Source organism: Panthera uncia, unplaced genomic scaffold, assembly GCF_023721935.1.
Source record: "Panthera uncia isolate 11264 unplaced genomic scaffold, Puncia_PCG_1.0 HiC_scaffold_2046, whole genome shotgun sequence".
Taxonomy (NCBI): Eukaryota; Metazoa; Chordata; class Mammalia; order Carnivora; family Felidae; genus Panthera; species Panthera uncia.
Window position 1 is genome coordinate 1 of NW_026058741.1, and position 15,250 is coordinate 15,250.

Consider the following 15,250-nt stretch of genomic DNA (forward strand, 5'->3'; position numbering starts at 1 on the left):
GAGGGAGGGAGGGAGTGAATGAGGGAGGGAGGGAGTGAATGAGGGAGTGAGTGAATGAGGGAGGGAGTGAACGACTGAGTGAATGAATGAATGAATGAAAGGGTAAATGAATGGGTAAGTGAGTGAGTGAATGGATAAAGCTAGAGCTACTCTGGAAAACAGCAAAGAAGGCCAGTTCCCACCCTCGCAGCACCACCCTCCCCCCACCAGGAATCCTATGGCCCGGCCCCTCCTTGGGGCTCTACAGAAACCCCACAGAACAATGTGAAAACCCATGATGCAGCCTGGCTTCCCATGTTCTCCTTAGGGGATCTGAGGACGGTGGGATTAGCTGGATGTGAGAGGAAATGAACTTAGGCCACATCCTGAGGGCCGAGCCAAGGGGCCAGGGCACCGTGGGGGACTGGGGGGCTGGCAGAGTCAGATTTGGTGGGGCAGCCTCACCCTTCCAGGCTTAGGACGCTGTGGTACCCCGCCGACTTCTCAAACACGGACAGCATGTAGACCTCATCCACCATCACGTGCAGCTTGTGCCTGGAGGAGAGAGCTTGGTTTGCAGGCCAAATAGGTCCCCCGGGGTGGGGGAAGCAATGAATCAGAAATCCAAGGGGACCACAGTCTGGCCCAGGGTTACCAAACTTTCTTCCAGAGACACCCTTCTTATGCCTGTTTCTTCAAACAGGAAGCCGCACACACAAAGCAGACGGCAGTGGGGCTTTCGAAGCACTGTCTGGGAGAGGCGGAGAGGCCGTGGGCACCTCCACAAAGGACACGAATAAGTGCAAAACAGTTACGTACGGACAGACCCAGATTCAAGTCTGGCTCCACTCCTTGCTCAGCAAACGGGGGATAATGACAGTGTGATAATAGGGTGACTGGGAGGATTACAGGAGACACAGCACATGAAGCGCTTAGCAGGGTACCTGGCCCCTAGAGCCTATACGCTGAATGACAGCTGTTGTTATAACAAGAAAGAGAGAAAGAAAGAGAAGTGGCATCCCACAAATCCCTGCTTCCCCACCCCACTGTGGGGGGAAGGACCAAAGCGGGTGGGAGCCCACAGTGGAGGGAACAGGGTAGAAGGGCCTGTACCAAAGCCTGCGTCAGTTTCCTGATCCGCCGGCACGTTTTATGGGGGGACTGCAAGGTGCCTCACCTCTTGGCAAATTCCAAGTAGTCCCGCAGCTCTCCTGGGGAGTAGATGTCACCCAGAGGGTTCTGGGGGTTGATGAGGATGAGGCCTTTGACCTTCACACCCTGAAACCATCAGTGGGGCAGGAAACCCTCAGCTCTTCCTAAAGGCCAGAGCCACACGGTCCCACTAGATGGGGCTGGTTGCTGGGCAGACTCCCAAGGGAAATGTGATGGGAATGTGTTCACCACCCAATGTGGAGTGAACAAGGGCAGAGAATTACATGTCTGTAGCATGGGGTCAACCAGGAAAGGAAACAAAGGCAGAGAACAAAGCCCAGAGGCAAATATGCCCAAAGGGTAAAGGTTGCCTTTGTTGGTAGAATAGTGGGTGGGGGTTTTCACTTTTAGAATTCCTACATGCACAGCGTTAATGACCTCGGACTAGAAAGGAACCACAAGAGTAGTACTTGTCTCTGCCTTTCTTTAGGAGGTCCCCTCAAGGCAAGAGGAGAATCAGGTCCTCAAATCATCAGGGAGACTGCTCAACTACAGACGGCTAGGTTCCACACCTGACCACAAAATCAAAATAGGGTGGTAGAGGCGGGGGTGTTAATCAAGTTCCCTGGTTGACTCTTTGTACACAGAGGTCTCAGGGTCTTTCTCCAGTGAGAAGACCCTCTTTGGGCAGGCTCCTACTTGACCCCCCGACACCCCCTCCCCATCAGGGAGTGCCAACCCACTCCCAGGATGAGATCAGCCACAGGAAGTCTGTTGTCCTGCTTAGACCCACCCACTCCCAGCCTTGGGTTTGATATGACCTCCAGACCTCAAAGTTAGCTCTTTGCAGGGCCATCTCCAGCTTCTCCACTGTGAGCTGGAAGGGGCGTGTGTCCAGCCCAGTGACCTAGACAAAGATGGAGAAAAGCCACCAGCCAAATTCAGGGATCCCCTAAACCTGAACTTCTGGGGCCTCTCCAACCCTTGTCATCTCTAGCCTCCCCAGTGCAGTTTCTGAAAAAAAAACACAGATAGGCTCACTCTCCTCATTGCCACCAACCCCCACCCCATCACATCAGGGACACTTCATCACTCTTAGTTGGGAAGAGGCCCGAGAGACACTCTGATTGGGGTCCAAGAACTTTCATGTTGAGGTCTTCTCTGCCCCATCCTCACCCCACCATTTTGATGTAGTCTCCCTGGGACTGCCCTTGGCTTCTACACTGACCCCAGAGCTCTCAAAACCAGGACTTGGAGAACCCCTGGGGAACCCAGGTATGGACAGTCATGGGCAACAGAAGGCTCCACTTCCTTGCAGCCATAACCCCAAAGCCCTCAGCACGGACTTCTTCCCATGTCCACCCTCAAATTCACAGAGAGAAAAGTCTTCATCTATAGGAAGGCGTGGGTCCTGCCTGGGGTCCCAGGAGCTCTTACCTCACTGTCCAGATAGACACAGACCAGTCGGACGCCGCCATAGAGATAGACGTGCTGTGTGATGGCTCCATAGTAAGGGGCAGGGATCAGGAACGCCTCTGAGGGCAGGAGTGGGCCAGGGTCTGTCACTCTCTGGCCCGAATGCCCCAATCCCCCCAACCAAAGGCTCCACACCTCTCCCAGACTTCCACGTCCTCAGGGGAAGAGTGGAGGCACACTGTGTCTCTCAACTCTCAAGCTCTAATACTGGATCCACTGAGATCAGTCCCTTTGCTGATAATCAATAGCCAATATTTACTCAACACTTACTACGTGCTGGGAACTGTGTTAAACATGCACTTGCGTGTTAGCTCATTTGGTCCTCACTATCGCTCTGTAATGTCAGTAACTTTACTGATGAGCAAACTGAACCTCAGAGGATCCCTCTAAAGCACTCAATGTGCTGGGTCACTCCAAGACAGGGATCCACTGAGTTGAAGCTGCAGGGTGATCTGGGCTGGACAAATGGACACACTTGAGAGCAGACAGAACGGCCCAGAGATAGAGTGGGTTCGGGAGGAGTGGATATTCCCCCTCTGGGCACATTGGAACCAAAGGCTGAGACGGCATGCTGGGGAGGGGATATCATCCAGAAGACCCCAGCTGTGGATGGGGGCGGGGGGTGGTTGGTGATGACCGCCAAGGTCTATTGTAATGCAGAGCAAAGGCATTCCTCCAGTTCTGGGGAGGACACATGGTCAGGCCGCCTTCCCCTCCCCCCCGCCTGCCCCACTCGCAGCTCTGGGAGGGACAGCCTTCGTCCTACATGTTCCCTACCCCAGCCGCGGGGGGTGGACGGGAGGTAAACAAGACACCCAAGCGAGCCCATCCACTGGCCGGCCAGAAGCCCATCACGTGCTCTCTCTCATGACTTTGCTCTAGGAAGCACAGACGCTCATCAGGTGAGAATGAGCACCTGGACAGAAAGGTCACGTGCAGTGGGAGCTGGGGCAGCTACACTGGGCCATGCGGGAGCTGAGAAAGGTCCGGAGAGAGGCTCACATATAAAAAGGGGAGGAAGAGGAACTATATACCCCAATGAGAGATGGACAGTGTGACACCAATCCTGTTCTTGACTGTTCTAGAATGGGTAGGAAATTGCCTATTATATCCTTGCAATGAATCTTCTTTTTGTGGTTCGAGTCCTGGTTACGAGCTCTGTGTGTGTATGAATTTGACAGGCTACTTAACCCCCTGTGCCTTCATGTCCTCATCTGTGAAATGGGGCTGACACAGAACCTGCCTCCGAGGGAGGCACTGAGGATTAAATGACGGACTAGGTGTAAAGCCTTAGGCCAGTGCCTGCAACACGGTATTCGGTCAGTAATTGTTACCAGTATAATCACTACTAGTTAAGCTACAGTGAGTAGGTCTGGTCTCTCTGTTCTGGCGACAATAACCCCTGACCATGACCCGTTCTCAATCTGACTTTGGCTCCTGTTTCAGACACTGCTGGTGGCCTACTCAACAGACACTCCAACTTTCTTGCGAAGAGAGCATCAGATTTCCCAGATATGGCCAGCAATAAGTCCGAGGAAGGTGGGAGGGAAGGAAAGATGGCCTTTCCCCAGCCCCTGAGGATAAACCATGTTTGGTTTAAGCCAACCGTGGTTCTTAATCCCGTTTTTCAGGGACTGCTTCAGGAATGGGTTTGAGAGTCAGTTCTGGCCAGTAAGACATAAGGGGAGCCCTGCTGGGACTCTTTTGGGAAAGTCCTGCACCCTCCCAATAAGAAAGACACAGGCAAGGTACCACCTCATCCCTTCCTTCCTGCCTTAAGACACACTGTCATGTAAGGAGGCCATAGCATCACACCACAGGAGAAACCAAGGTCATGGCAGAGAGAAGCCCAGAACCCTGGCATCAGTTGACCTCCCCTGAAACTGCCAACATCGGGTATCTTGTCAAAGTGCTAATTCGCCCCCTGCGGTCTAGCAGTCTACTATGGCCCAAAGCATTCCCGTGCAGCCTGCAAAGATAGGCGGCTGTGGACACGGAAGGCGGAGGGCAGCCCCCAGTGTTGAGCAGCCCACAGTTTACTTACCCCCCACCTCACACAGCACTGTGGCCAGAGCAGAGAAGAGAGAGGCACAGCCGTTCAGAACCACCACCTGAGGGTGACACATCCACACAAGAAAGATGAATAACCTGTGCAAGTGGAAGCAAGGACCTATGGCTGTATCCAGGCTGGCACAGAGGGACGGCCAGGCCCCACCTCGGGGCCCTCTGGGGCTCTGTCACAGCACGGTCCCAGAGGCAGCCACAGGCCCCTCCTGACTAAAGCCGGGCACGTTTGTGTGGCTTATTCTTTGGTCGATGCTCTAGATCAACAGAGCAAGGAAGAGGGAGCTGGTCGCTTAGAGGGTCTTGCCCAAAGGTGTCGAGGCAACAAGGAACCACAGAACCAAGTGGAGCAGAAATTACATCCCAGTTATATCCTAAATATCTAGGGTGAGGAGGAAAGGGGGAGGGGGTATTCCTAATTCCACCTGGAAACAAGTCAAAACTGAGTGAAAGGCAGATCCCAGCCCTACTTTACCCCTGGCCAGTCAAAACTTGGGGGAGGTGGGCAGAAGAGCAGAAGGCAGAGGAGGGGGCTACTCACATTCTCTGGTTTCAGGGGTGCCGGGCTCTTGCAGTAGAAAGAGAGGAATCTGGCCACTTCCTCCCGGAGGCTAAAGTTTGGACAGAGAGATGGACACTTGTCAGAGGGTCCCCAACCCACAGTCCATCCCAAAGGTCCCCTGGCGAATCTTCAGATAGCTGCCATTATCCTTCTCCACTTTCTCACGAGGGCTGTGAGGCCAGTGCTGTCTCCACATCTCGGGGCCCCCCACCCCACCACCACCCACAGGCGTAAAAACCTGCCTTCTCTGTAGTTCTAGGACCCCCGACCCACCTGATCAACTGGACTGGGTAGGATCCAGGGGTAGGGGAGGGGAGGAATATCAAAAGTAACACTCTATCTGCATGTAAATCTAGCAGATAATAACGTTATAACAATAACTGTCATCATAGTTACTGTTGCTAACAGTTATTGAGCATTTACATGACGCAGGAGTTACTTGGGGGAATTTTACTCATTTAATCTTCATGACAACTCTATGATGTTATTATCATTATTATTATTATTATTATTATACCCATTTTACAGACAAAGAAACGGAGGCTTGAAGGAAATCAGTCACTTGCTGGTAAGCGGCAGACTCCACACTCATGCCAGTGGCCTGTGTCCAGGACCCACAATCCTAATTACTAGAAGAACGTGCACTTTGGAATCCAGTCCTGCTTGGCCGCTAAGTCCTTAGAACAGCAGGTGGCCCCTAGCAAGTGCTCAACGAGGACAAACTCCCATCTTTCCAGGAGGAAAATGCCCTAGCCAGCCCCCCCCCCTTCGCCCCCAGCGCTAGTTCTGGTTCCTCTAAGACTACCGAGAAAGCAGGGACAAAGACTCCATGCCTGAAGGCCCTCCCCGCGCCTCAGACCCAGGGAAGCCAAGCTGGGAGCTCCTGAGCTGGGCTGGGACTGGCAGAGGTACGAGTTCCCTGCAGACGCTCCAGGAGACCCCGCGATCGCCAGGTCCCCAGGACCGGCCCTCAGCCTGAGGCAGGTCCCCTCCACCTGCCCCACTCACCTTTGGGCGGGCTAGTTGTTATGGGGGCTACCCTGGGCATTGTACGAGGCTTGGCAGCATCTCTTGTCTCTACCCGATAAATGCCAGTGACAGCCCCCCCCCACCCCCCCAGTTATGACCACTAAAAATGTCTCCAGATGTCCTTTGTCCCCTGGGGAGCAAAACCAGCCCAGACTGAGAACCACTGGCTCGTGGCAACTACTCACAACAGATGTCCCCTCCAGTCAGGGTACTGCAGCAGAGATGGCTCCACCCGCAGCATGTCGCTCTGACTCAGCTGGGGACAGAGGGAAGAGCAGGACTGAGGGCCACACATCCTCATGGTGACCGCCAGCACTGGACCCGCATCCACCCAGCACCAGGGCCGTTAAAGCCTGGGCTCGGTCGGCTCATCAGAGAGACTGTGACACAGCACAGGCACAGCATTCTCCTGCCCGTTCTGCAGATGAGGAAACTGAGGATCAAAAAAGTGAGGTGACTCAGCCAAGGTCACAGAGCTAGCAAGTGGCAGAGCTGAGACAAAACCCAGAACGTCTGCCTCCTAATCCAGTGCTCTTTATGCAACACTGCCATCTAAAAAACCCAGAGGGGTGGATCTGTGGAGGCCGTGATAGGAGATCGCGCTACTCAGCTTCTCCCTGGGGTGACAGAAGGGGGTCCCAGAATCGGGTGCCATCACTTCGGTGTTGGCTCCAACTTCTGGACGGACTCGGCCTGCAGGCTCTGCTCAACATTACACTCCGGAAAGTGTGGCTGTGTCTAGACCATCCCCACCATGACCAGGTGCTGGGTTAGGAACTCCCAGGGCATCACATACACAATGTCAAGGAAAGGTAGGGGTCTTGGGGGGAGGACCCGAAGAAAAAGGGTAATCATCCCCTTGTATATAACTCCAGCCTCTTCCCTCTCCCTGATCCCATAGAGCTGGCTGTCCAGTATGGAGTCCGCCAGCCACAGCTGCCTACAGAGCACGCGGAATGTGGCTGGCCTCAGTGGAGACACGCTGGATTTTGAAGGCTTGATATGAAAATAGTATGCAATGGGGCGCCTGGGTGGCTCAGTCGGTTAAGCGTCCGACTTCGGCTCAGGTCATGATCTCGCGGTCCGTGAGTTCGAGCCCCGCGTCGGGCTCTGTGCTGACAGCTCAGAGCCTGGAGCCTGTTTTGGATTCTGTGTCTCCCTCTCTCTCTGACCCTCCCCCCGTTCATGCTCTGTCTCTATCTCAAAAATAAATAAACGTTAAAAAAAAATTAAAAAAAAAAACAGTATGCAAAATATTCTCATTTTTTTCTATTGATTACATGTTGAAATGGTCCTGTTTTTGAATATAATGGGCTAAATATGTTATTAAGATGAATCTACCAGTTGCTTTTTACTTATCTAATAGAAAAGTTTCAATTATATATGTGGCTCACATTTTATTTGTTTTGGACAGTGCAGCGGGGACCTGGAGTCAGAGAGAACGCGCCTTTTGAACCCATTCCCTACTTTCCTCTTCCCTTAGGTGTTGGATTTGTCACCTCTGGAAAGAAGTTCTTTTGGGTTAGATGTCACTCTCTCTACAATCCCCAACTCTGACTCCGTGGCCTTGGGAGACACATTTCCCAGGTATTTCCAGCGGTTTGCTAGAGAGGGCTCATACCAGCTCAAGAAATCTGCTTAATTAAGTTTCCAGGAATTTTACAAGCTGTGTTAAAAAAAAAAAAAGTCATTTAAAAAAATTAAAATTATATAAATGTATAAATAAGTAAAGTGCATTAAAAAACCAAGGTAATAACTCAAACATCACCGTTTCTGGTTATGTTACTACATTTTTACGTGTGCCCTCGAGGTTACTTCCATCTATGTGCCTAGACAGTGGGGACACTACCTCATGGGTGCCTCTAACACCGCTTTTCCCAAGTTGTCTGCAGGGATGTCACATCCGTACCTTGAAACCAGCCACGGTGGGAGTATTTACACTATGGGAATTGGCAAAAGCGACAAATCAGAGTCCTCCTTACCCCAGAGCCAGGTGTTAAATACTGACCTCACCTTGCTGAGTGCTCCCCACTCAGAGTAGGGACCCAGCCAGCAGGAGGCACCAAGTATGGGGAGGAGGTCTTCAAGAAGCAGGGTCAGAACAGGGAAGTGACTTGCCCAAGATCACAGAGAAAGTTGCCCCCGAGGCAGATGTGGAACCCGGGTCTCCTGACCTCAGGTGAGCAGCAGGCTCTTGTCAGGGAAGCATTCGGGGGAAGTCCAAGAGAGGACAGTTCCCTGGGAACTGGTGATACCACCCAGAGGAGCACCGGGACTTACCCGCCTGGACAGCAGGTCAAAGCAGAGTTTGTTCTCGCTGGTGCCCATGTTAATGATGCCCTGGAGACAGAGATAGGGAGGCAGGGTCAACAGAGCCGAGGGGTCCCAAAAGAAGGCCCGAGGAGCCCACGGAGGCAGCAAAGCAAAGCCAAACACCGTTCCTTGCCCTTGTTCGAGCCCTACCTTCACTCAGCTCCCTGGTCCCGTCTTCCCATTTCTAAAGCTCCATTCAAATGCCATCTCCTCCAGGAAGCACCCCGCCCAGAACCCCATCTAGAAAGGATCTTCTGTTGGGGGAAGGATCCACTTCCAGACTCGTTCACACGGTTGTTGGCAGGCCTCAGTCCCTCGCCACACGGGATTCCCCACAGCACTGCCTCGTGAAAGGGCAGCTGGCTTCCCCCAGGGCAGGCGGTCGGAGGGAGAGGACGAGACACCGTGAGTACCCAAGAGGGAAGCCACAGACTTTATGACCGATTCTTGCAGGATGTGACACCCCCATATTCTGTTCATTAGAAGCCTTCAGTGTGCACTGGACCTAGTGCCCTGCACCTGATTAGATGCTTAACAAAGATTATTACAGGATTATTTGTGACAGCTCTCTGCCCTCTGAAGGTATTATCAGAAACAGCTTATAATTGGGACAGAGAATAGTAATAATGGCAGCTACCATGTACTGGATGCTCTAATCAGTAGTGCTGTGCTAGTAACATACCTCATATTTAATTGTGACTCTGCTATAGAACAGACATCATCATCTCAACTTAGAGGGGAACTGACGTTCAAAGAAATTAAATAAATTAGTTCAAGAATACACAACCCCTAAGTGAGACGGCTGCAGCCTGACCTCTAGTCGTGTCCCAGCTCTCAAGTTGCATGGTCGATGGGCTGTGGTCAGAATCCACAGGGGAGCTCTCCATGATTCTTGAATTCCTCCCTCACAAATCAGGGTCCCCTCAATCATTAACGGGCCGTTTTCTGATCCAGACAACAAACCGGGGACTGTCTGAGCTACAGCAGAAGCCTTCTTGGAGGTCAGAGGACTGTAACTCCAACCTGACAAGAGCAAGCTGGGCGCCTGCCTAGTGGTCAAGGTAGGGTATCCCACCTTGGGTTCCAGTGGGAACAGGGATTTCACTCACACTGGGGTTCTTATCCTCATCGTACTCGTCCATGTGGTAGGTCCGGTAGCCCTCCTCAGCTGAGTCCCAGAACCATTTAATGATGCTTCCTCTAGAGGACAGGTGGGAGCTGCCAGAGGACGCTGTGGCGGTAGGATCACCCCCTCCACAGAACTCTGGCAGCTTCCAGTCTGGCTTTCTAGAGCATTCTCTTTCCAGACCATCCCCATGGTTACTGTCCAGGTCCTGTGTGGAGGCTGGGCCTGGACAGGTGGTAGGTGTCTTGGATTCCTTCTGAGGCAGAGTGAACATCTGCAAAAAAGACAAAAGCATTTGAAAGCACTGAGCGTGCCTGTTCGAGGGCTTTTCGTAGCAGGGGAAATGAACTGGGAGTCGAGATCCTTCCCATTCTCCATCTGCCCCTTCCTTTACATTTATACATTCCCTGCTTCCTGTGTCCCTTACTGGTTGTAACCATGTGGGCAAAGCCTTCAACAAGTAAATTCTGCTAAGGATCTATTCAGTGTCAGGGGTTGTACTTGACAACAGCTTATGGGAGCTCATTCTGCAGCCTAAGGGTCACCAACGTTCTTTTTCTATCCTTGCTGACCTCGATTTCCAAAAATCAGGTTAAAATTTTCTGACTTAAAGCAGAAGGAGCCTGGGGGCACCTGAGTGGCTCAGTCTGTTAAGTGTCCGACTCTTGATTTGGCTCAGGTCATGATCTCAGGGTTGGTGGGTTCCGTGCTGACAGTGTGGAGCCTGCTTGGGATTCTCTGCCTCCCTCTCTCTCTGCCCCCTCCCCCGCCCCCAAGTAAATAATAAACTTAAACAACAACAACAACAAAAAGGCAGAAAGAGTGGGGAGTCCCAGGGGTCTTGTGGTGGTTGAAGTCAGCTGGGGTAAAGGACAGATTATTTGGTGGTCTGGAGCGGATGATGGGTGGGGACTAAAGGAAGGACGCCTGGGGGTGTCGCACGTGTAGGCAGGCACCCGGGCAGAGCTCCAGGGGCCGGTCTTCACACCAGAGGGAGGGAAGCGCAGGTGCCAGGGAGGGCAGTCACCTCCTGCCAGAGGGTGTGAGCTCCTCCACTTTGTAAGGCAGTTTCCTCACCTGCCGAGCAGGGCAGCAGCGAGGCTAGAAGTAGATAAAGCGCTTAGAACAAAGCCTGGCTCATGGCCGCAGTTCAGTGAAGTGTTATTACAGCTCCTCGCGCGCAGTCCCCCGGTCCTGAAGCAAGCCCGCACGCCAAGTGACGGGTGACGGCCAGCGGCCCTGAACCCCAGGGTTAAACACGGTTAACCCCGCGGTTAAACACTGCTCCACGCAGCGCCTCCCCTCCCCAAGTGGCCGGGCTCTCCCGGGCGCTCACCTCGCTGCCCCCAACAGCGCAGGCCGGCGGACGGGCGGCGCGGGCGGACGCCGAGCGGGAGCGCAGGGCCGCGGCTCCGGCCGTCGCGCCACCGGGCCTCCGCGTTGCGCCAGGGGCGGACGCCGCGGTGGGACGGCCGAGGCCTGGGCGGGCGGCGGAGCCTCGCGAGACGAGACGGCGGAGCTTCCGGGACGAGGACGCTTGAGCCGCCCCGGGGCTGCGAGACGGGGGCGTGGACGCCTGCGGACGATCCCCGAGCCCGCGTGGAGGGCTGCCCTGCAAGGCGGGACCGCGGAGCCGCGCTGGGGAGGCGGGCGCTGGCGCGGCGGAGCCGTGAGCCCCGGGGCCTCTTCCTCCGCCCGGACCCGCCCTCCGGCGCCGGGCTTCCGTGTAGCGGGCGCACCGGGACCCCCTCCCCGTCCCCGCCCCTCCCGGTGCCGACCCCCGCCGGGGCGCGGCCGAAGCAGAGACGCCCCTCCCTCTGCCTCCCGGCCTCAGTTTCCCGATTTTGAAGCAGTTAGAGTCACGGAGGTTACTTGGCAAATGTCTGCCTGTTTGCACCCATGGAACAGCCTTTCCAGGTTAAGGTGAGGCCATCCTCAAAACATCCTTCCCTGTGAGAGTTTTGTTTGTTTTACGGGCGTTCCATGGAATATTTGTTGAACTCCGCCGTGGACCCTAGACGTTCCGGTGCTTGGGCAGTGAGTGAAGCTACCTAGGCCTCAGCCTGCGCAGAGCCTTGAGTAGGAAAAATCTTTCTCATGAAATCGGCAGGCTAACTCAACACAAGTATGGCTGGAAAGACTGAGCTGTCTTCTGCCCACTCCACTTCTGGTCTTCTCTTTGGTCTTGCCACTACCCTTGTGACCTTAAGCGGTTCTCCTGACTTTGTTGGTCCTCTGTGTTATGTTCTGTAAAACAAGCCAGTTCTCCCCATTTAAGTCATATTCTCTTTAATTCTGATAAGTACTCTTACTGAATGCCTGTTTTGTGCCAGATCTCTGCAAAGTACTGGAGTACAGTGATGAGCAAAACTAACAGTGGGCCTGCGTGGTTGATTGGGAAGGCAGACATACAAATATGACGACTATTAAGAACGAGGTTACCCAGTGCCATGGAAGCATGCAGCAGGGAGATTCACTGCCAACCCCAGCACATGCACTGGCCCCACATAGGAAGCCCTACACACGCATAAAATTGCTATGAACACTTAGGAAGTGATGGCTGAGTTCTGAAGGATAAGTCCTAGCTAGATAGTGAGAGGGTGCAATGGTGGAAGCAGATGGAAGTGTTTGATAGGGCCTTGAAGGTCAGGGTCGAGGTGGAACATTAATAAACGGTAAGAAATCTAACATGGCTGGAGCTTGCAGGGTTTGGGTGAAAGGTTGGAGATAGAGGCAGGGCTCGGGTCATGAGTCCTTGTAAACCAACCATGATAAGAACTGTGAACTTCTCACTGAGAGCATTGCTCTATACCAAACAATTTGTTTTAAATCAAAAGCTATCACCAAGAAGCCAAAAAAAGGTAATAAAAAATAATCCTAAATAATGCTTGATTAATCTGAAAGAAGACAGGCAGGAAGGAAAAAATGAACAAAGAGCATATGGCACAATAGAAAACAGCAAGATAGCTGACTGAAATCCAACCATATCAATAATCACATTAAAATGTTATCACTAAGGGCCAATTAAAAGATCATCAGACTGGACAAAGCAGCAAGGTTCAAGCATACGGTAATTGCAAGAGACACGTTAAATAAAAAGACAAAAGGTTAAAAGTAAAATCGGAAAAAGATGGCAATTATCCAAAAACCAGAAAACAAATGTTGGCAAGGAGAAATTGGAACGCTTGCGCACTTTGGGTGGGAGTGTAAAATGGTATAGCCACTGTGGACAATACGGAGATTCCTCAAAAAATTAAAAATAGAAGTAAATTTGGCCCAGTAATTCCACTTCTGGGTATGTTTTCAAAAGAATTGAAAGCAGATTCTTGAAGAGATATTTGTACGCCCGTGTTTGCAGCAGCATTATTCACGATAGCCAAAATGTGGAAATTTTCCTTTCAGAAAAATAAGGAACACTTCCAAAAACATTTAAGAGGTCAGTATTACTCTGATACCAAAACCAACAATGCAATACTAAAAAGAAAATTATAGCACAATATTCCTCACGAAAATAGATGCAAAATTCTTAATACTGAACCAAATCCAACAATATATAAATTGAGGATGCATTATGACTGTGTGGGCCTTATTGCAGGAATAGGACCTTGGCTTAATATTTAAAACAAATTTTTTTAAATTTTTTTCTTTAATGTTTTTATTTATTTTTGAGACAGAGACAGAGTATGAGCAGGGGAGGAGCAGAGAGAGAGGGAGACACAGAATCCAAAGCAGGCTCCAGGCTCTGAGCCGTCAGCACAGAACCTGACATGGGGCTCGAACTCACAAACCACAAGATCATGACCTGAGCCAAAGTCGGACACTTAACCGACTGAGCCACCCAGGCACCCCATCATTTAAAAAATTTAATGTAGTTTGCCACATTAATAATTAAAAGAATTGTATCTTCTCGAGAGGTATAAAACATGACAAAAATTGAACCCTCATTCATGGAGAAACTCTCAGCAAACTAAGAATCAAAGGAACTCTTATCTGGGAAAGGGCAGTATAAAAATACTTACAGTGATTTTGTACTTAAGACTAAGAGTGGGGCGCCTGGGCGGCTCAGTCAGTTGGGTGTCCGACTTCGGCTCAGGTCATGATCTCCCAGTTCGTGAGTTTGAGCCCTGTGTTGGGCTCTGTGCTGACAGCTCAGAGCCTGGAGCCAGCTTCATATTCTGTCTGTCTGTCTGTCTGTCTGTCTCTCTCTCGCTCTCAAAAATGGATGAACGTTAAAAAAAGAAAGTAAAAAGAGAGAGAGAGAGTGACGTAGGTCCTCCTAAGATTGAGAACAAGAATGTCCTCCTTCACTACCTTTAGTTAACATTGCACTGGAGGTTCCAGGCAATGCAATTAGAACAGAAAAATTAGAAATATTGGAAAAGAAGAAGGAAAATCATCTTTATTCACAGTCAACATGATTGTATACACTGAAAATTCAAAGAAATCCCTCACCCGACACTGCTAGGGCTAATAAATGAATTTAGCAATGTCACAAGAGGATTCTTTCTGGGTCTCTCATGTTTCTGCCTGTCTTATAAAAAGGAGCACTGACTGTCTTTGTTCTAGGCTATCTTCAAGGAGATACACACACACACACACACACACACACACACACACACACACGTGTAGAGTGAACAGCCCTGAATGATAGCAATAGTATTTGCCTCTGGAGCAAAGGGTGGGTTTATTACTCAATATAATAGGGATAATGTCTCCCTTGGGGCCAAAATTCAGGCAGGCTTACTGCTAACCATAAAAGAATCATGTTCCTTAAGCTTGGGTTTCCTCTTCTGCAATATACCACACTGCACGTGCAAGCATCAGTTGATACTCTTCAATTTGCCCTATAGGAATCAGGACTTGGGAGCCAAAACCAGCTTCTCTGATTCCTGCTACTTCTTTGAGCAATAAGCTGTCCTTTATCTCTGACCCTGGATTCTCATGCCTTCTGCCAGCATCCATAACACCTGTTCATTTATAAGTAGGGTAAAACTTCAGAGCCTTCAAAGCTCCTGATACAAGATACAAACATCTGTTGTTTTGTACTAGCAACGATTAGAAAATGAAGTTAACAATACATTTAACAGAACATGAAAAGCATAGGATAGTGATAAACTTAAAACGTGTGTAAAACAAAATGCATACACTGAAAGCCACAAAGACCTTGCTGAGAGAAATTAAAGACCTAAATAAATGGAAGGAGACTCCATGCTCATAGATAGGGAGATATTAAATTCTCTCCCTTTAACCATTCAAATCTTGAGTGGAAATGAAGACAGAAATAGTCTACCCCTTCCACGGAAGTCACCACCCCTTTTGCCCCAGCACAGTGTGCTGATGAGACTCGCTATTAGGTCCCTTACAGAGATCCCAAGAGCACTTGTGGTTCTGATCTTCATCTTCTCTCTGGTCCTGTGAGCTCCCTCATTCATACAGTGAACTCCCCCTTGTCAGTTACCTTATTACTCAATTTCTCTTAAAAAAAAAAAAAGTTTCCGGGGTTTAAAAAAAATAAACTGAAGAATCAGGATTTGTTGGCATGCTACTTT

At 50.9% G+C, this 15,250-nt stretch overlaps 1 protein-coding gene across 1 annotated transcript; it reads right to left on the reverse strand.

The window, feature by feature from the left end:
• Positions 1-6: 6 nt before the first annotated feature.
• LOC125917587 (1-aminocyclopropane-1-carboxylate synthase-like protein 1) lies at positions 7-11,541 on the reverse strand. The gene is made up of 10 exons (XM_049623750.1): positions 11,038-11,541; positions 9,685-9,975; positions 8,543-8,602; positions 6,448-6,518; positions 5,213-5,282; positions 4,652-4,718; positions 2,569-2,666; positions 1,961-2,038; positions 1,157-1,257; positions 7-534 (listed from the first exon to the last, which is right to left on the reverse strand). The coding sequence occupies exons 2-10, from the start codon at positions 9,973-9,975 to the stop codon at positions 441-443; spliced, it is 930 nt and encodes a 309-aa protein (XP_049479707.1). The 5' UTR covers positions 11,038-11,541; the 3' UTR covers positions 7-440.
• Positions 11,542-15,250: the final 3,709 nt, after the last annotated feature.